The 20,837-nt window shown below is 38.7% G+C and overlaps 1 protein-coding gene across 1 annotated transcript in view; it reads right to left on the reverse strand.

The window, feature by feature from the left end:
* Window positions 1-20,837, reverse strand: part of SNTG2 (syntrophin gamma 2) — a 625,709-nt gene that overhangs the window by 306,314 nt on the left and 298,558 nt on the right. Inside the window, 4 exon segments of the mRNA XM_040348669.1 lie at window positions 5,761-5,802; window positions 12,352-12,395; window positions 12,532-12,589; window positions 13,800-13,856. Of these exon segments, the coding sequence (XP_040204603.1) occupies window positions 5,761-5,802; window positions 12,352-12,395; window positions 12,532-12,589; window positions 13,800-13,856 (201 nt within the window).

Consider the following 20,837-nt stretch of genomic DNA (forward strand, 5'->3'; position numbering starts at 1 on the left):
TTCCCTTCTGCTTGCTCCCCTGTTGCTCTGTTCACCTTCCACAAGAGAAAAAGGCTTATGACCTGGTTGGAGTATATACAGGACTTGGGACTCAGGGCGGAGCAAAAGACGCACAGGACTTCTGTCCAATTTGCACCGGAGACGCTTCGGGGATGGGTAAACCAGCTCCATAGAGAGCTGGTCACACTCTCCTGCTATGCGAATTGGATGCGGAGTAAACCCACATCCAATTCACAATAATGTGAACTCAGTCTTAAAGTATTAATAACATATAATGAATGTAATGGTAATCATATAAATAATAGTATTGGTGGGCAAAAAAGATGTTCACCCCCTGCAACTTTGTCTCCCTACATACTTATATGTGGGGAGACAACGTTGTCTTGTTGTTAGGTGATGAATGTACAGAAGTTTTTTTCAATTGATATTTATATTTGATTCACTTGATGTGATTAATAAACTTTACAACATTTTGATAAAGTCTGGTCTATACCAATTTAGTCTCGAATGGTAGCCACTGTTGCAGGGGGTGAACATCTTGATTACCCACTGATACTATTATTTTTATAGTTGTTTGGGCTATATGAGTCATTTGATTGCTCATGGTTATTTCACAATTATATGAGTGGTCATTATATCCCAATTCCACATCCCATTTGTAATACTAATTCAAGACAAGTACATATTCTACAGGACGTTTTGATTGTCACAATAAATTTCATCACTCAAAGATATAATCATAAAAATGATCATTATTTATTGCTGTATTTGTTATTTATATCTTTATTTATTATACATATATATTATACATAAATGATATTCATATATTCACAATATAATGATGAGTATAGAAATAATGAGGATTTTTATGATTGTATCTTTGAGAGACAATATTTATTGTGACACCTAAAAAGTCCAGTAGAATTTGTATTTGTCAATTAATTAGTCTTTTAAAGTATTACTAACATGTTCTTTATATGCAAACACCCTGACATGAAAGTTTAAAATGAAATGTCTGCACACAGTACTTGCAAATCTTTGTTACTGTTTTCATTATCATATTCATTATCTATACAGTTTTTTATCATTTATATTCCACCTCACAAAGGCTGTTCATCAGTGTAAGGTGATGAAGGTGTACATCTGTTGTAAGTATTTCCTCACAGAATGTTCTCTACAGAGAAGTTTACATTTTGTATTTTTTTATTTTTTTGCCAGGTCTTGGGCATGTAATAAAACCCTCTATACTGCTCTTTTTTTATCCAATTGTTAGCTGTTTTAAAAAAAAGACAGCTGTTAACAAATGAGAACACTGGACAGGACTGTGGGGAGCTACTCTGTTCTATGCAATGAGTATGCTATCCAGTTCTCATCTCCAGTTCTCAGGAAGACAGTGCTAGAACTGGAACGATTCCCGAGAAGGGCAATAAAGCTAATAAAGGGGGCAGTCAGTTATGAGGACGACTAGAAACATTAAACGCATTCTCCCTGGAGAAGAGATGCTTTGGAGGGGATATGATTTCTATATACTAATATCTAAATGGTGATTCGAGCATAGGAGGTAAACTATTCAATCTTAGGTCTGTTAGGAAGACACACGGCCACTCAATGAAGTTAGAAGAGAAACGGTTTAACCTTAAACTGTATAAGGGGTTCTTTAACTACTAGCCGACCAGCCATCATTATACAGCGGCAGGTCGGCTCTCCTGGGCGAGAGCCCGTAGCTATACGTCCGCTTTTCGAGCGGCCACTAGGGGCGCGTGCATGCCCCCGGAGGCGCACGCGCGCGCCCCCCGCTCACCCCCGACTCCCGTGCTTGTGCCCGGCGGGCTTGATCGCCGCCGGGCACCCGCGATTGCTCGTTACAGAGCGGGGACCGGAAGCTGTGTGTGTAAACACACAGCTCTCGGTCCTGTCAGCTGGGGAAATGCCTGATCTTCTGTTCATACAATGTATGAACAGAAGATCAGTGTTTCCCCTAGTGAGGCCACCCCCCACAGTAAGATAACACACAGGGACATACTTAACCCCTTCCCCGCCCCCTAGTGTTAACCCCTTCACTGCCAGTGGCATTTTTATAGTAATCCAACGCATTTTTATAGCACTGATCGCTATAAAAATGCCAATGGTCCCAAAAATGTGTCAAAAGTGTCTGAAGTGTCCGCCATAATGTCGCAGTACCGAAAAAAATCGCTGATCGCCGCCATTACTAGTAAAAAAAATATATTAATAAAAATGCCATAAAAATACCCCCTATTTTGTAAATGCTATAACTTTTGCGCAAACCAATCAATAAACGCTTATTGCGATTTTTTTTTACGAAAAATATGTAGAAGAATACGTATTGGCCTAAACTGAGGAAAAAAAATGTTTTTTTTATATATTTTTGGGGGGGATATGTATTACAGCAAAAAGTAAAAAATATTATTTTTTTTCAAAATTGATGCTCTATTTTTGTTTATAGCGCAAAAAATAAAAACCGCAGAGGTGATCAAATACCACCAAAAGAAAGCTCTATTTGTGGGGAAAAAAGGACGCCAATTTTGTTTGGGAGCCACGTCGCACGACCGCGCAATTGTCTTTTAAAGCGGCGCAGTCCCGAATCGCAAAAAGTGCTCTGGTCTTTGGGCAGCAATATGGTCCGGGGGTTAAGTGCTTAATGCTAGAGCGGTAAGGATGTGAAACTTCCTTTCACAGTTGGTGATGATAGCAGAGCTGAACTCGCACTATTTCACTCCTGCATGTTAGTCCTGATTTTGGCCGTAATTTCAGAGACATCTGTGCAGGTTTTTGCACAGATGTCAATCGCAAAAAGTAGTACAGAAACAACTTTTTAAAATCGGTGCAGCGCCGCAAATGCAGTGTTGCACTGATTAGGATGGTGCCATTGCTGGCAATTGCCACCGATTTTACATGCGATTTGACATGTAAAATCGCATGTCATATCGTACCAATATGAACCAGGGCTAAAGTCAGGAAATTTTTATCTCACATACTGAAAATCCTAATTATCACAATTGGAGAGGAACTCAATAACCCCAGGTCAAGTTTCCTTGTCAAAATATTGTATTGAATAGTACAGAAGTAGTGTACAAATTGCATAAAGTAAATACAATATCATACAGTCAGGGGTCCCAGTTCAAGTTTCAACCCAAGCTATATCAATTATTTTTTTTGGAAGGGTGAGCAGTTAGCATTTTTTACATTACACATACATGTACCTTTACGTTTATGTAAACTATGTAAGGGCCAATACTTTACTATCTCATTAATGGCAGAGCAGTAAAAACAGGAAAAGCAAAGCAAAAGCAAAAGCAAATCCAAATTGAATTAATTTGATCATTCTCATCACATGTCAGTATTACGTTGTAAACTATATAATGCACAAAGTATCATCTGCTTACTGTAGGTGTGAAAACCCCTATCATATTATTTAATTTGCTGTTTGTGTACTGCTGGGGAAATTTCCCCTATTTTTTTCCCAAAAAGCGGTGGAATTTCTATGTTGGAGATGAGGAACGAGACAGGTGTCCCCATTGTCACACATTAGCAAGTCCTTTCTGTTAAGCTGTTCAGTGCAATGTTATGAGATACCACACATATATTATAGATAACCTTAAAGTCCAACTTGCAGTTGGGCTGTTCCCACACCTGAAGGAATAATAGTTTGTTTAGTCTAGAGTGAGTGAAGTGAATGAATAACTTGTATAGCGCTACAAATGCGAACTGAATCCCCTTATGGCACTTATTTCCATCCCGTGTCGTCCCGATCCTTCAGAAGAGATGAGTCTTAATTTTTTTCCTGAAGGCCCGATGGTTTTCTTCCATGCCAATGTTTGCGGGTAGAGAGTTCCATAGCCGTGGTCTTTGGACTGCAAATATTGGTTCTCCCTTTGATTTGTAGCAGGACTTGGGGATGTGGAGGAGATTTTGGTTGGTTGATCGGAGAATGCGATTGGGGGTGTAATGCTTTATTTTCTCGCACAAGTATTGAAGAGCGTTTCCTTTTGTGCACTTGTGGGTAAGACAAAGGGTCTTGAATGTGACCCTATCCTTTACGGTTAGCCAGTGAAGGGGTGATGGATTCCCAGGGTTTTTTCCCCGTTACCAGTCTGGCTGCCGTGTTCTGGACGACTTGTAGATGCGAAAATTGATATTTAGGTAGTCCAATATAGAGGTAGTTTGCGTAGTCGAGTCGGGAATTGATGATAGTTTAGACTACTACTGCTGTGTCCTCTTCTGGGATGAAGGGGATGAGTCTACGCAGCAGCCGGGGGAGATGGTGAGATCCGCTGACTACTGATCCTATTTGTGCATCCATCGACATTTCAGAGTCAAAGATGACTCAGAGACTTTTGACTTTGGTGCTGGGGGTGATCATCTGTCCAAGGATGGTGGGTGGTGTCCATGAAGTCTCAGCTTTTGTCTTTCGGTTTGCGTGGAGGAGAAGAAGTTCTGTCTTGGATCCATTGAGTTTGAGGGAGCTCTCAGTCATCCAATCATTGATCAATGCGAGGCATTTTTCTAGACCGTTATATTGGTCTTTTTTCCCCAGTGATGCGATAGTCTAGGGGAGAGGAGGAACAGTTTTATTTATATGATCCTCTTTGTCCTTGGCAGTTCCTCCACACTCTGGCGATTGACTTTTTCTCTGCACCATCATGTCCACTGCAGGGCAATGTTCCCTATTTTTCCATTAATAATCCCTGACCTCCGCATGGGGAAGAAGAAGCTGGGGAAACTGGAAGCTGCAGGGAGGAGCAAAGTAAGTAAATCTTCTTTGTTCCCCAGACCAAAAGGAGCAATTAACCCTTGCAATGCTTCCAGCCCCACTGCAAGTGATATTTTTTTAGTTGTTTTTTTTTTTATTCTTTATGGAAGTCAGAAATGCATTACAGAATATAAGGCATAAATAGCAATATACGTAGCCATCTTCTGGAGATAAAACAAAACATTGAACAAATTCTTGGTAAAACAGTACATCCCTGGACAAAGTGGACATGTTTCTCGATAGGTAAAAAAGTAAACTGAACAATATACAGTATTAAAGATCTACAGTTAGTCATCAATGCATGTCAATTTCCATTATTTTTTTTTTCATTAAGCAATATGATATCTATAGAGGGTTTGCAAGTAGAGTTGAAATTTAATAGAATTACATCAATCTCAAACACGCCATTAGTAAACACACAGGCATACACAGCCAAACATATTTATATGGAAGGTCGCTCACCGGGACCTTTTTACTGCATTTGTATTATACTAACATTTATATCACAACCTGTGTTTTTTTTTTGCTCTTCCGGAAATCTCAGAGAAGCAATTTATTGCAGCATCCAGGTCAATGGAAAAGCATATGGGGGCCCAGCCTGTCTCACATCTAATAAATATGGGCTCCTAAGTACCAAAGGGCTTTTGTGCAACTGCATGGTCTTTACAAATAGTATGTCCACCTTTGTCCTATCATTTGTTTTGTTTATACCAGTGTTTGAAAAATTTGGTTGAATCTGCATAGTATAACTAGTACTGAAACTGCTGCTGATTAGATTGTAGTAATGGCCAGAAGTGATTAACATTCTCAGTAGATTTAACCAACCCTTTTCATAGAATATGAGGAAAATATGCAATACACATCATAATGACAGAAAATAAATAAAAACAAATAAAAAAAAAAAAAAACACTAATACATGCAACACAATAAGATGCAGTAAAAGAAAAAAAACATGAACACAGATTAGTTCAAAATACTTACAACTTACCACTTCTTCATGTGTTGCACTGTCAACATTTATCCCATTCACCTGCAAGTAGAGACACTTTTCTGTTTATAATAATTGCACTTCATAAATGCAGGCTTTTATTCTTCATTGAAAAAGGAGTCACTGGAACATTAATATCATTTCAGAAACAGTTTGAAGTAACATAGTTAGTCTGGTTAAAAAAAAGACACAAGTCCATCTAGTTCAATCAATTAAAAGGGCAAAAAATGTTTACAATCCTATATACTAAGCTTATGATCTACCAGAATGCCCAGATCCTTATCCACCATTATTTCCCCCAGTTTTACTGCCCTCTCGTATGTATGATGCATGCATATTCTTAGCCCCCAGGTGCATAACTTTACATTTATCAAAATGAAACCTCATTTGCCACATAGTTACCCAATTAAAAAATGCATTGAGGTTGGCTTGTAAGTTGGAGACATTCTGTAAGGACATTATTCCACTGCATAGCTTGGTGTCATCTGCAAAGACCACTTTTAATCCCAGACTCTATAACATGTATAAATATATTAAAAAGTAAGGGTCCCAACACTGAACCTTGGGGTACCCCACTAATAACCTTAGACCATTCAGAGTAAGAATCATTAAGCATTACTCTCTGAATACGGTCTTTTAGCCATTTTTCTATCCATTTAGAAAGCCTGTAGACTTACACTAACACATTAGCCATGTGTGTGGGATCTGTGTCAAATGCTTTTGAAAAATCCAAGTATGCTACATCCACAGCCACCCTCTATCACATTTTTTACTTACCTCCTCACAAAAAGAAATCAGGTTTGTCTGACAACATCTGTCTTTCATGAATCCATGCTTAAAATATTTTTTTTTCCAGCAAGAACTTGTCTATGTGGTCTTTTATTAAACTCTTCAGTTTCTTCCTAACTATAGAAGTTAAACTAACAGGTCTATAGTTACTTAGTAAAGACTTTGATTCTTTTTTAAATATAGGCACCACATTGGCCTTACGCCAATCCCATGGTACTATCCCAGTCATTAAAGAGTCCCATAAAATTAGAAACGATGACTTTAGAAATGACAGACCTCAATTATTTTAGGATCTGTGGGTGTATGCCATCTGGACCTGGTGCTTTATCCGCTTTTATTCTGTCAAAATGTTTCTAGACCATATCAATTTTGAGCCATTGTGGGTAATTTGGGGCTGTGTCAATAGCATCCCTATTATGGACATGAGCTCCTTTGTATACACAGAGCTAAAGAAAGCATTTAATACATGTCCCTTTTCTTTGTTCTCAGTCACCCACTCTAGATTATTTTGTAAAGGGCCTACATGCTCAAACCTGACTTTTTTTCATTTTTTGGGGGGGGGTTTGTACAACTATCTTTTGAAATATGTCAAGTTAGTGATTCAGAGATCAATACAGTGAACCAATTTAGGAAAAAAATATGTTGACATTTAGAAACCACCAAAACATACATATTTTGTAAGTTTTGGTAACTTTGAACAAGGCAAGTGCGTGTCAGTAACAGAGAATATTAAATTCAGCAATGATCTTGTTGGTGATAGTAGAACATGATTGAATAGAACATGTCATAACATAGCAGACTGATGCCACGTACACACGATCAGTCCATCCGATGAGAATGGTCTGATGGACCGTTTTCATCGGTCAAAACCGGTCGTGTGTGGGTGCCATCGGTTATTTAACCATCGGTTAAAAAAAGTAGTAGGCACAACCATCGGTTAAAAATCCACGCATGCTCAGAATCAAGTCGACGCATGCTTGGAAGCATTGAACTTCGTTTTTTTCAGCACGTCGTGTGCTTTACGCCACTGCGTTCTGACACAATCGTTTTTTTAACCGATGGTGTGTAGGCGCGACGGACCATCAGTCAGCTTCATCGGTTAACTGATGAAAACGGTCCATCGGTCTGTTCTCATTGGATGGACTGATCGTGTGTATGCGGCATGAGAGTTTAAATTTGTAATTTTATTTCATTTATTTAAAGTGTTTGTAAAGTCAAAAATATTTTTGTTAGCTTTAAAAAAAGTAATTTAAGTTTTTTTTTCCTGTCTGTGACCCCCAGCTTGGAAGATTCACCCTCTCTAGTGGCCCTTTGTTACTTGGACAAACAGTAAGTATAAATTCAATATTTTGAGCTGTCACCAAAACATTAAGGGGGAAATCTTCCACTAGGAACAGTTGTTCTGATGACAACTGACTAATAGGGGATTTCCCTTCCTTTGGAGACATTTAATCTAATATCCTATAGTTTTATGAGAGGAAGTAAGGCCCCTTTCACACGGACTTACCAATCAGGTCCGCCTGCCAGTTTTTCAGGAGGACCTGATTGGACACGCTCCATTCAGCCCTATGGAGCGGCGAATGTCAGTGGTGACATGTCCGCTGACACCCGCTGCTATCCGATCCGATCATGTCCGTGAAATCCAGAAAGATGGTGACCCTCATTTCCATCCGCCTGGTGGATCGGATGGGATCGGATGGGATTGGATGAAAACAGACAGGCGTTCGGTTTTCATCTGGTTTCTCTCTATAGAGGACGGTGTGGCTTTGATAGGTCCATCTCTGCACAGTGAGCAGAGATGGACCTGTCATCTGCCTGCTCAGTGGGGATCAGTGAATCAATCCCTGCTGAGCAAAGCAGAGTCGCCCATGTGAAAGGGCCCTAAGGATAAGTTTTCCCAAGACAACAGAGACAACAAAAATGTCCTGGGAGGGATTTTAACCATTCCCTACTCTATTCAAGCTAAAAAATACTTTCACACAGGTGTCATCCATGCACTCACATGCACTCACATTTTTGCTAAGACAAAAACCATTTAGTTACATCAGTTTGTACATCCATCTTCAGTTCAGTTCAGTTTACATTACTTTGTACATCTGTCTACACTTCAGTTCAGTTTACATCAATTTAGTTCAGTTGACATTAGTCTACATCCATTTTTGCTCACTCAAAAGTATAAACACAAATCGTTTCTTTCCTAAAAGTGACATACATGGATGTAAACAAGTAGCCTCCATTTACTTTTGTTCAGATCTATCTAAATGGAAAAAATGGACCTGACTGAACATGGCTGTAAGTGGATGTAAACAGACAATCATTTGTCTATCATTAGACACATAGTGGTTCAGTCTGGATCCATCTGTAAAACTGATAGACAGATCTAGACTGGATGCCCATGTGAAAGGGCCCTTAAAGGGATTGTAAAGTCAGATTTACAAACAACTGGCATTCCCTCTAATGTATGAAAAAATACAAGTACTGTGTATCAGTTTTCCCTAAAATTATAATCCTAAATACCTTTTTTGCACAGTTCTGCTACTCTGCAGTCATGTGACCTCCTTCGGCTCTCCTTCCTGATCCTAAAACAGCAGCGGGAGGGGCTGAGATTCCCCTCTGACGTCAGCCTGCCCACAACGGGAGATCACATGATCGCACAACAGCGCTGTGCACAAAGGTATTTAGGATTATAATTTTAGAAAATCTGACACACAGTACTTTATGTCTTCATAAAACAGTTATTTATAAATCATATGTTGCAGCTGCAGGGAATATCAGCAGGAGAATAGGGGAGGGAAGGGGAGGAGACCGGCTCTCACACACAGAAATGACAGGCAGGGAGGTAGGGGGAGAGACTTAGTATACAGCAGGATGAAGGGGCAGGTAAACTGACTATGGTATCATGGATCAGCAGCCATGATTACCGTGGTCAGGACACATAAACAGGCAGGCTCAACCAGGTAGGTTTTACAACATAGAATGGGACAAATGACACCGTAAAAGCTCTGTAGTATTATTTATCATGTTTTGAAGGAACAGAAGCTTTATTTTTTTATTTTTAGGGTTACAGACACTTTAAACTTTACTAGATGTAAACACTGCTGTTAACAAATAAGCAGAGCATTGGGCTGACAGACACTATTTGCATAGTTTTTCAAACCATAAAAGTTAAAATACCTTAAAATTCTAAGCAATTCTAAGCAATCAAACAACTGAGCTTTTTCCTTAGTGTCTGTAGGTCTAGGCTTTGGGCTTGGTGAAGACATTAGTGCATTCATTGCACTTCCTGCACTGTTCCATCCTCAGGTAGATATCTGGCATGCTGCATTTGGCATAGCTACCTGTAGTTATTCAGCAGGAGGGCATGCAGGGCTGACAACGCTAATGCTGAAAAAGGAGCATGTACTGTAATTAACATTGTCACCCTATAAGAAGAAGGCCATAGAAACAGAAGACACGGGCAGGATCAACACATAATTAAAGTGGTTTTAAAGCCTAAAGGTTTTTACCTTAATGCATTCTATGCATTATGGTAAAAAACCTTTTGTGTCATGGGATTCTTTCCTCACCCCCTTTTAATTACCTGAACCCGATTAAAATTCAGCAATGTGCATGAGAGCAGAGGCTTTCTATACTCTCTCCCTCGTCACAGTCAGTGTCGGTGTCAATACATGCAGACAGGGTGGCGAGTATACAGGAATGTCTACATAGAAGGTGGCTTTATATGGGTGCATTCAACAGAGGGGAGAAGCCAGGATACCCCAGAAGAAGAGGTTCGGGGCTGCTTTGTGCAAAACCATTGCACAAAGCGTGTAAGTATGACATGCTTATTTTATTTAAAAAAAAAAACGTTACAATCACTTTGAAATAAAAAAAACTTTCATATGTGCAAACATACTCCAATAACGTGCACACACATTTGTACATTTTGCAATTTTTTAAATGCATGTGTACTTACTTAGAACCCTTTTACACTGGAGTGGTTTGCAGGCGCTATTGCGCTAAAAATAGCATCTGCAAACCGACCCTAAACAGTCGCTGCTGTCTCTCCAGTGTGAAAGCCCAAGGGCTTTCACACTGCAGCAGTGCGCTAGCAAGACAGTAAAACAAGTCCTGCTAGCCGCATCTTTGGAGCGGTGAAGGAGCAGTGTGTATACTTTAGTAGATTTAAACCTAAAAATGGGCAGAATGGCATGATTTGACCCCAATAGACCAAAGCTAGGTTTGGGTGTGCCTAATTTGAAACAGTATTTGCCAGACCTTTAGTGAATCAAACCCAGGCAGATTTGCCCATCCCTAAATGATACATCTATCTATATTACTCTGTATTATTTCCTGTGTGGCTGTGTTTCTGCTTCTACACCCACTTACCACTGTGTCTCTGCATTTTCAAACATAACTCCAAGCAAATACTCGGGTCACATACGGTAACTGCATGCAAAGCAGGAATACTGTATAGTGGCAAATAGTTATGTAAAGTTCGCTCTCTTTTATATACTGGATATATATATATATATATATATATATATATATATATATATATATATATATATATTTTTTTTTTTTTTTTTTTCTCTATGATTATGAATGTTTTAATTTAAATTAAAGTGGCTGTAAACCTCAGGCATGAAATATGAACAAAACACATGCTTCTATACTGTGTACGTGTCTCAATCCAAAGCACTGTGTGTGATTTCTCTCTGCTGCCTCATTCCTCTGGTATCTGTATGAGTCACTTTTGACAGGTTTTCCTGATACAAAGAGATAAAAAGATGATAGGGAGGAGAGCTCCAGTACACAGCCTGTGATTCATATCCTTCCTTCCTGTCCATGGTGAAGGGAGCCATCACTTATTCATCAACTTTTAGATTGATTTATGCATCCTCACTTTCTGTTTGTTATGTGTGCTTAGGCTGGCAATCGGATATTTATTTATTTATTTATTTATTTTACTTGTGCCTCGGTTGGCGCATTAGACATTCATTACATTGTTTTGTATTTATTGCACTGTTTTAATCATTTTTTTCTTTACACGTCGCGATTTTCATTCATTCACTTTATATTTATTCATCATGTTTGTGATTCCTTTGCTCTATTATTTAATTTAATGTGGATCATATGTGCGGTATTATTCTAGCACTTGCACTTTAAATTCAAGCATTTTGCACTTAGATATTTGTCACCTTACAGCGCAGCACCACCCTCCATTTTTTATATTTTCCATTATCTGCTATAGATCATCTGAAAGGCGTCTGCCGCAGTAGGATGTCTATTTTAGTTATCAAGTTTAGTTATCAAATTCCAGCTGACAGCGCGGGAGTACCATTTTTTATTAATTTGGGGGAAGAGTTAGAACTTCTGTAAGATTTTCAAAGCTGTCTGTGTCCCCCTTGAGGAGATTCTTCTTTTGTATTTTAAATGTTAAATGTCTGAAATGAAGTGAGGTGAAACACAGGAAAAACAGTGGTTTAAGTCTTCCTCACTCTATTAGCAAATATTTTACCTTCTGCCTGTGGCCCTCTTGGGGAGATTTACATTCTCTTCCTGTTTTACACCCATCAAGCAGATGGTAAATGGAGAAAAGTCTCCCAAATGGGGACAACAAGACAACAAATTGTTGGCAGAGGTTCTAACTCTTCCACTCTTTATCCAAAATTAAAAATAAAGAAGTAGCTTTTGGCTAATGTCGGGTGTTTAAACAAAAACTATGTATTAATATTTTTTACAAGGACTTTTATTGATTTAACCATTGTTTTAACACTAAACTGTCAAAAATAAAAGGATATTAAAAACACAGATACATACCTGCATTATTGCATCGCCTGTGAACAGTAACCCACTCTGATCAGCTGAAAAACAATAAAAGCAACACTCTTTAAGTAAAATGTAAATGTAAATATAATAACAGGACAACGGTAATAATAATTATTTTATTTTATGTTAAATAAAATACGTTAACAATACATTTGCACAAATGTGAATTACCTGGTTGACCTTTAAAGATTTTAGATATAACAACAGGTACTTTATGCTGTGCTCCACCCTGAAAAAAAGATAGGTTTATTAGAGATTTTATGACATCTACTTGCAAAACAGATTATTTTTATTAGTCAATTTCAAATAAGTGTTATGTACAATTTTTTTAAAACTAATTTGAACTGTCAGTTTAAATCATCTAAATAAATTCAGTGTGAATAAAAAAAAAGTGTACAAAGACTCTGCATAGCATTTTTTGATTCATGTAGCTAATTATGAACACAAGTTCAATTAGTCTTTAAGGCACAATTAAAGTAAAACAAGCATTTAAATACATTTTTTAAAGATATTTTAAAGAAAGAATATGTTAAGTTTTATGAGTACAATCTACCCACTGTTTTCTTATCCCATAGAAAAATGACTACCACCGTTGACAGCTTTATTTAGCCTAATATGGCTATTTATTAATGTTTTCACATATGATTTACACAGATTCACACAATTTCACTTAACATTTAATTAAAAAAAAATGTGAGTCTTGTAGGAAAACATTAATAAATAGACCCTGTAATGAACATTTGTAACTAGTTACCAGAATCAATTCCTAGGCCTTTCTTCTATCGTTCTTTGATATGTGAGTTGCAAAATGAATACATGTATGTGCCATTTTAAAAACAGATATAGAAACAGTCTTGCATGTTAAAGCACTGTTTTTTAAATGTAAAACTATAAGTATAAATTAATTGTCTCAAACTACATTAACTGGAGCAGCTGAATTCTGCATTTCATTCCCCACCAGAATATAGAAAAAATTGATTGGTTTTGTGGAGAAACACAGACTGTGTCTGTGTTTCCCCCAGATTTACTTAAACGTAAATTTGTTTTGCAGTTGTTTCTCGTTTATGGGTGTTTTCTTTTTGCAAGCTGTTTTTTTTTCCAGAAAACCTTTAAAAGCCAACCAAGAATAAGGTTGCAATACAAGTCATAAAAGACATGCTACATAAAAAGTGATTACAGCACCACAGGCCACATCAGTCTTGATTTTATTCTGTGTTTTATCAACTTAAAACTTTTCCAAATGTGCAACAAAAATACAATTTTCATATACGCCTTTGAAAAACTCTTTCTGGCACATTGGTGATTGAGTCCTTTACCTTAAAACTATACTTCTGAGTTTGTCGAATGACTTTGCTAATATAATTTTGTAAAAATTAAAATTTTTGGTCTACTTTTTAATAGGGGATTGTTGATATGTGAGTGTATAAGGTATTACTTACTTTGATGCTTAGGCCTAATCCTCCAACAGGGTCTCTGTGAAGTGTAACAGTTCTGCGCTTTAAAAAATTGTAAAATAAATTAAATTTAGGTTAGTACTGTATATAAATGAACAAAGCTAAAACAATAAATACCACTGATGTTCTTTAAAATATAGATAAAAATGGAGACGTTTGCTATATGAAGCAAAAGTAGCATTTATTATATTTATTATCTTGTATTATTGTTTAATATCTTATTAAAAATGTATTATACCACACAAGTTGCATTGATTTGTCATCAATATAGTTGATTTACTAAATTATTCATTGTTTACATTGGTCAAGCAAACATGATCTTCCTTAATTATTCCATTAGTGTCATGCCTATAATGCTTGTTTGCTTGGAACATCAGGCATTTCTCTTTTGAGTTGGTAAGCTAATCTAATGTGTCAACATTTTAAAATTATATTACTTTTGTGTTTTTAAGCTAGATGTGATAAGGGAATACATTACTATGGTCTAATATAGGGGTCCTGGACTAAATGCCTCTTTGCCTTTGTTTAAAGTAAATGTGGTTGGGCTCCATTAGATGTCCTATTCTTGGATTACCCAGCTACTCTATAGTAGCAGAAAAGAGCAAAGGAAACAACCAGACCAGTACTTCCAGGAATAAAGAAGCATGTGATATACTTTATGTTGGAGTGCTGGGACAATCACTGAGAATTGCCACATGGTGCCATAGCCGTGTGTAAGCTATAACTTGAGAAGCTGAGTGAGTGAGAAACTTATATAGCGCAACACATGCAAACTGAATCGCCTCTGGGCGCTTGGTAGCCATTCCCTGGGCCCTCAGAAGAGATGGGTCTTGATCTTTCTCCTGAAGGCCAGGTGGTTTACCTCATAGCTTATGTAGGTTGGGTTTTCTTCCTACAGCTAAAAAGGGCAGTGGGGTGGCATACCTCTCAACCAACCCAGATTCTGACAGATTTCAACTACTCCACTCCACAAATATATCTCAAGGTGCCAGGTTGTGCTACTGTACAATACCTCTACCCAGTGTGGGGCTGTACATTGACCCATTGTTCACTGCAAGGGGGCATCAAGAGTGGGCAACAGCGAGAGTGGGCCGTTACCACCACCGTTTCTCTTGGACCCTAGTCTGGGAAGTGTAGTGCCACTTCTCCTGGACACTGTGTGTGTTTGTGTGCATAGTAGAAGGTTGAGCCTGGAGGAAAGGAACAGTAATCTGGCTTTATAATGCCAGAGGTGTCCACAGCCAGAGGCGAGTCATTGTCAAGGGTGACCAGAAGTATGGTGAGGGGGTGTTAAGGGCACTGCATGTCTAGGACTTATGCGTGGGCTGAGGACTGTGAGTGGCTTGTATGTTAGGCCTGATTCAGCCCAGTCTTTGGCGGAGTCCTGGTGGAGGGTGTGTGGGCACCTTGGGCACAGTTGGATTGGCCTACGAATAGGCTCAGCCTCTTTTAAGTCTCATCCAGTTTTTAGTGTAATTTAAGCAATCACATATTGCAGGTCATTGTTTCCCTAAGGTGCCCCTCTTTCTCAAGTTCTAAAGTTGGGAGGTATTGCAAAGGAAAGTTGAGTATGTTCTGGTGAGGAAGAAATAAAAGTATAGTTTCTGATTTTCCTTGCACTGGAAATGCACATGATCACATTTACAGTACATACAGGCATATATAAAATATAAAAGAGTGAATTAAAAAGTAATTTACCAATCCAATGGTGAAAAGGAGAAAGTAAAGTGTGCACATTAATTTGAGTGTGTGTGTAGTGACTCAGTGTACAATGGAATATTGTTTTTTTTACAAAACATGTATCATCCTTATTATTCTACTTTGAGGGTAAGAAATAGTGAGATTGTCATGATCACTTAAGTGCTTCTGCTCACTATTCCAGCAGCCGGGGGTTGACTGTTGAATCCTCCCTGTCTGTATTTACCTGTTGGTGATTGATCTGCTCAGTCACATGATATAAGCAAACCAAACACTCTATCCCTTGCTTGTGATAGAGACAGACTTACCTGCATTTTTCTAGATCAAGCCTCCCGTTAGTCTGCCTTGCTTGTTGTTGTGATCTCCTGTGTATGATCTGGATTGGATACTGAATTATCCCTTGCCTTATTACCTGAACTGCCTTTGAACCAGGCTACCTGTCTGCTAACTGCAAGTACCTGTTCGCATTTGCCCTGGCATAGTAGCCAGACACTATAGCATTGTGTATAAGTCCTGGGGGCAACCTAGTACCGGTAGGCCTGCTTGTTCTAAGGGAAAGGGGGCTGCTATAGGTGAAACACACAGTAGCCAGCTATAGTGTCTGACCACCTGCGTTGGGGTAGAAGTGACATTATCACAAGCCTTTAACAACATTTTCTGTCAAGATGGACTCTGCACAGGCTCGCTTATTTTCTGAGGAACTGCAAACTGACATGCGTAAGTCTGTACGTGTAAATGCACCTCCAGCAGAAACATAGGAGCCAGAGCCCAAAGTTAACCCACCTGATTGTTTTTTTTCTTTTTGTGACCCCCCAGTGTGTTTTCTAACTTTAAAAACAGTTGTAGGCTATACTTTAAGCTTAAGACAAACTACTTTGGTTCTGAAGCACAGTGGGTCAGCCTGATTATTACATGGTTGCAGGGGAATCGCCAGTCTTGGGTGTTTAGTCTCCCCACAGATGACCCAGTCAGAGGGTCAGATGAAGCCTTTTTCAAAGACTTAGGTTTACTGTATGACGATCCTGACCATGCCCATTCAGCTGAAGCTAACCTTAGGTTACTACATCAGGATAAATGCACCGCTGAACACTACTGTTCTGATTTCCGCCACTGGGCACCTGACTCAGGATGGAATGACCTAGCTCATAAGAAGTCAGTTCAGGTTAGGCTTATCAGACTCCATCAAAGACTCCTTAGTACACTACCTTGAACCAAAGTAATTGAATGAAGCCATGCAAGTAGCCATCCGCATAGACAGGTGTTTTTACGGGAAAGGCGTACAGAGAGGTTTGTTGCCTTGCCCCCCAGTACGCTGCCCACCTTTTTTTCATTTCCTGAGCCCTCTCCACTTAGGAGGATGAGCCCATTCAAATTCGTGCTACCCATTTATCCCCTGGGGAAAAGGCTAGAAAGAGATCTCAAGGACTCTGCCTATACTGTGGCAACTTCAGCCACTTTGCCGCTAGCTGTCCTAATAAGCTGAGAAACGCCAAGAGTCTAGTGTGGGTGGGGTCTGCTTCTATAGATCATACTGTGTCTGTTTCCCTCAGAGATGGCTTATTTGATCCTAAACAATTTGTTTTTGATACATTTTCTCACCCCCTCTCTGCTTTGCTTGGTTCTGGTGCTGCTGGCAATTTCATTGATAGGGACCTAGCACACCATCTACAGATTCCGGTGACTAAGGTGCACAGACCCTTCTCAGTTTTAGCCATTGATAATTTTCCCTTGTCCAAAGGCCTGGTGACCTAGTGCATGGTACCCATTACCCTGACCATTGGGGAATTGCATAAGGAGACAATCAGCTTCTACGTGATCTCATCTCCTGCTTATCCCCTTATCTTAGTGTTTCCATGGCTTAAACTGCACAACCTGCACATAGACTGTGCCCAGTGCTGTAACTTCCCTGTCGGTAGATATGTCATTCATTTAGCTCATGAGTACATCATGGCCGAAAAGCATTTTGCACCATGGTATCTTTTAAAAAGTGGACAAGCATCATTCTAGGCTGTAACAAAAATTGTAATTGTATTTGTAGATGTAATTCTAAATGCATAAAATAATATCCATTTTATTTATGGCAATCTAAATAGTGCGGCACTGTTCCTATGTCTCTTTGCCACAGTGAAAGCTGAATTCCATGTATAGATAAACGATACAGATTAATGCAGCTCTGTAGTTCCCTTTTTATAAAAGAAATAATAAATGCACATTTTTTTGCAGGTAAAAAAAATAAAAATATTTTTGGGAGCCTGTAAAAGCGGTGGTTCTCAACTCCTGTCCCCAGGACCCACTAACAGGCCAGATTTTAAGTATTACCTTGGGGAGATGCAGACTAGAATACTGCAATCACTGAGCAGCAAATTATATCAGTGTATTTCAGTTATCTTGCGAACCTGGCCTGTTAGAGGGTCCTGAGGACAGGAGTTGAGAACCACTGCTGTAAAGCATTGCACCAGCTATCAGCAGATCACTGATGCCATGCAGGTCTCAAGCAGATCTGACAGTGTATCTGTGTGCTACACATTTTGTATGGGCAAGCAGATACACTGACAGGAATAATTAATTAACTACTACAGTGCTCCACAGTGCCATGGTAGTTTTTTTGAGGACTAGACGTGTGCAATTTGTTTAGTTACAAATTTGTTTTCTAAAACATTTCAACAAATTCGTTGATTCGGAAACATCCGAATTAATGAAAATCCATTTAATGAATTTTTTCAAATATTCATAAATTCAAAAAATTTTAAATTCGTAAATATTTGAAAAAAAAACTTAAATTCATACATTTGAAAATGCATAAATCTGTAAATTCATAAATGAGAAAATCCGAAAACCTGAACATTTTGGCTGTTAGTGAACGTAACAAATACGAATTTATCCGAAGTTATGAATACTGTATCTAAAAAAATGGAACGTAATGAATTAATAATAATAAATAACAACAATAATAATAAAACGTTTTATTATTATTATTTATTATTAATTTGTTCCGTTCCATTTATTTAGATGTGACATTCATTAAATTTGGATAATTCGTAACTTTGGATTCTTATTTCGTAACTTCGTATTCGTTACGTTCACTAACAGCCACATTTGAAAGGAAATTGTAATACATATAATTGAATAATTAGTTATTATTAGTTAGTTATTCTTTAGCATTTACATATTTTTGGATTTTCTTTCCTATTTTCGGATTTTTGAATTTACGAATTTATGAAATTACGAATGTATGAATTTTCGTAATTACAAATTTATGAATTCATTAATTTTTTAAATTTAGGAATTGCAATCATAATGAATGTCCCAAAAAAATGAAAAAAACGAAAACAAAAAAAAAAATAACACATTTTTCTTCAGTGCACATGTCTATTTAGAACTACAAGCTTACAGCCGAAAAGGATGTCGGGGCTTGTAGTTCATTCACACACAGAGCTGTGGGAATGAATGATGCAGCAGGTAAACTTATTTTTTTAATATATTAGTTGTGTTTTCAAAATGCAAGCAGTGTACTTGAAGTTTACATGGTATCTGTCCCTATACAGCAGAGTTTAGATTACGAGAGGGAGAAGCAGCACAAGGAGACAGTCAGTTGTGCAGCAGTGCTCATTGCCCATGTGCTAACAAGGGATATTCTGATTGAGAGGAGAGCAGAGTGACAGAGAGATGAGCTCTTCAATCACAGGCTTGTAGAGGGATGAGAAAATCAGGTCTTCTACTCTGCCAGACTGCTAGCTGTACTTTGCACCAGAGCGGTGTAAATCTCAAAAATGAATTGACAGAACTACAAATCCTTTGGCAGATAAAGCAATTCCCTTATATGTGTGTGTTTCAGGTGCATATTTAGCTGTTTATGTGAAGTTTAGCTTTGCATACTAGAAGTCATGTCCTAGGTCAGTGATGGTGAACCTTGGCACCCCAGATGTTTTGGAACTTCATATCCCATGATGCTCATGCGCTCTGCAGTGTAGTTGAACATCCTGGGAAATGTAGTTCCAAAACATCTGGGGAGTCAAGGTTCGCCATCACTGTCCTAGGTGTTTCATATATTTAGACCAGTTTGCCATGCACAGAGAAATAAGGGCAGAACTTATTTATGCATGTGTGATAGTAATTAATTCTACATTCTGTTCATACTTCTGAATAGGGATGAGCCGAACAAACCCGCGTTCTGTTCGCACCAGAACGTTCGAACAGACCGACCGTTCGCGCGAACATTTAGAACCCCATTGAAGTCTATGGGACTCGAACGTTCAAATTCAAAAGTGCTCATTTTAAAGCCCAATATTCAAGTTATTGTTGGAAAACGTCTCTGAGAACCCGGGTCTTGCCCCAGGGAACATGTATCAATGGAGAAAAAACTTTTAAAAAGGTATTTTTTTCTGGAGCAGCGATTTTAATGATGCTTAAAGTGAAAAAAAATCAAAAATTCCTTTAAATATCGTACCTGCTGGGTGTCTATAGTAGTGGCACGTGTTTAGAAATGTACCTGCACAACATGAGATTACTCTCAGAAAAAAGTAATGTAATACTGCTTGCGGCTTTAATGTAATGTTTGGTCCCTGCAATATGGATAAAAATCATTAAAAAAAATAGCATGAGTTTCCCCGCCACCGTCATTACAAGACCCAGTGCTGATCCTGACCTCCCTGGGGCCCTAAGCAAAATGACATGGCACATTAAAAATGAGAAGCAGGGGGCGCTGACGACAGTGACATGTCACATTAAAGAAAGTTGAGAAGCGTGGGGAGGGGGTGTTCTGCTGTCGGAAATGACTCAGCCAGCGAGTTTAGAAGCGGGGTGAGGGGGCGAAATATACTTCTCACCAGGTGGGGCCTCTAGTAATTTGGGGGGCCCTTTGCAGCTTTGCGTGGCCCTAAGCGGCTTGCATAGTGAGCCTATAGGGAGGATCGGCCCTGACAAGACCCTTTGGCCCTATATACTTTGAACAGCAGTATACAGGCGGTGCAAACAAAACAAGGACTGTAGGTTTGTTAAGTAGAATCTGAACCATGTCATACTTTGCTGCTGCATATTGCACAATTTTCTAAAGAGACCCTCAACAAACTACATGACACTTGTGCCTGGTGATGAGGCCATTGATGTTCCAGTGGTGGCCCGTGAGCCTGTGGCCATACAGGCTTTGCCCCCCAAAGCGCACGTGCTGTGTGGCAACAATATGTTGATTATTTTAGGGGTGGGGGGGCATTACAATGCCAGATCTTGGCTCAATAAATTATTTTTTTGGGAAAGAAAAATTTTAGAAAAAAGGGGGGTTGCCATCCGGGGCCCCCTTTGAACAAATTCTGTGAAGAACTCCTGTTC

Source organism: Rana temporaria, chromosome 4 (assembly GCF_905171775.1).
Source record: "Rana temporaria chromosome 4, aRanTem1.1, whole genome shotgun sequence".
In the NCBI taxonomy this organism is placed as follows: Eukaryota; Metazoa; Chordata; class Amphibia; order Anura; family Ranidae; genus Rana; species Rana temporaria.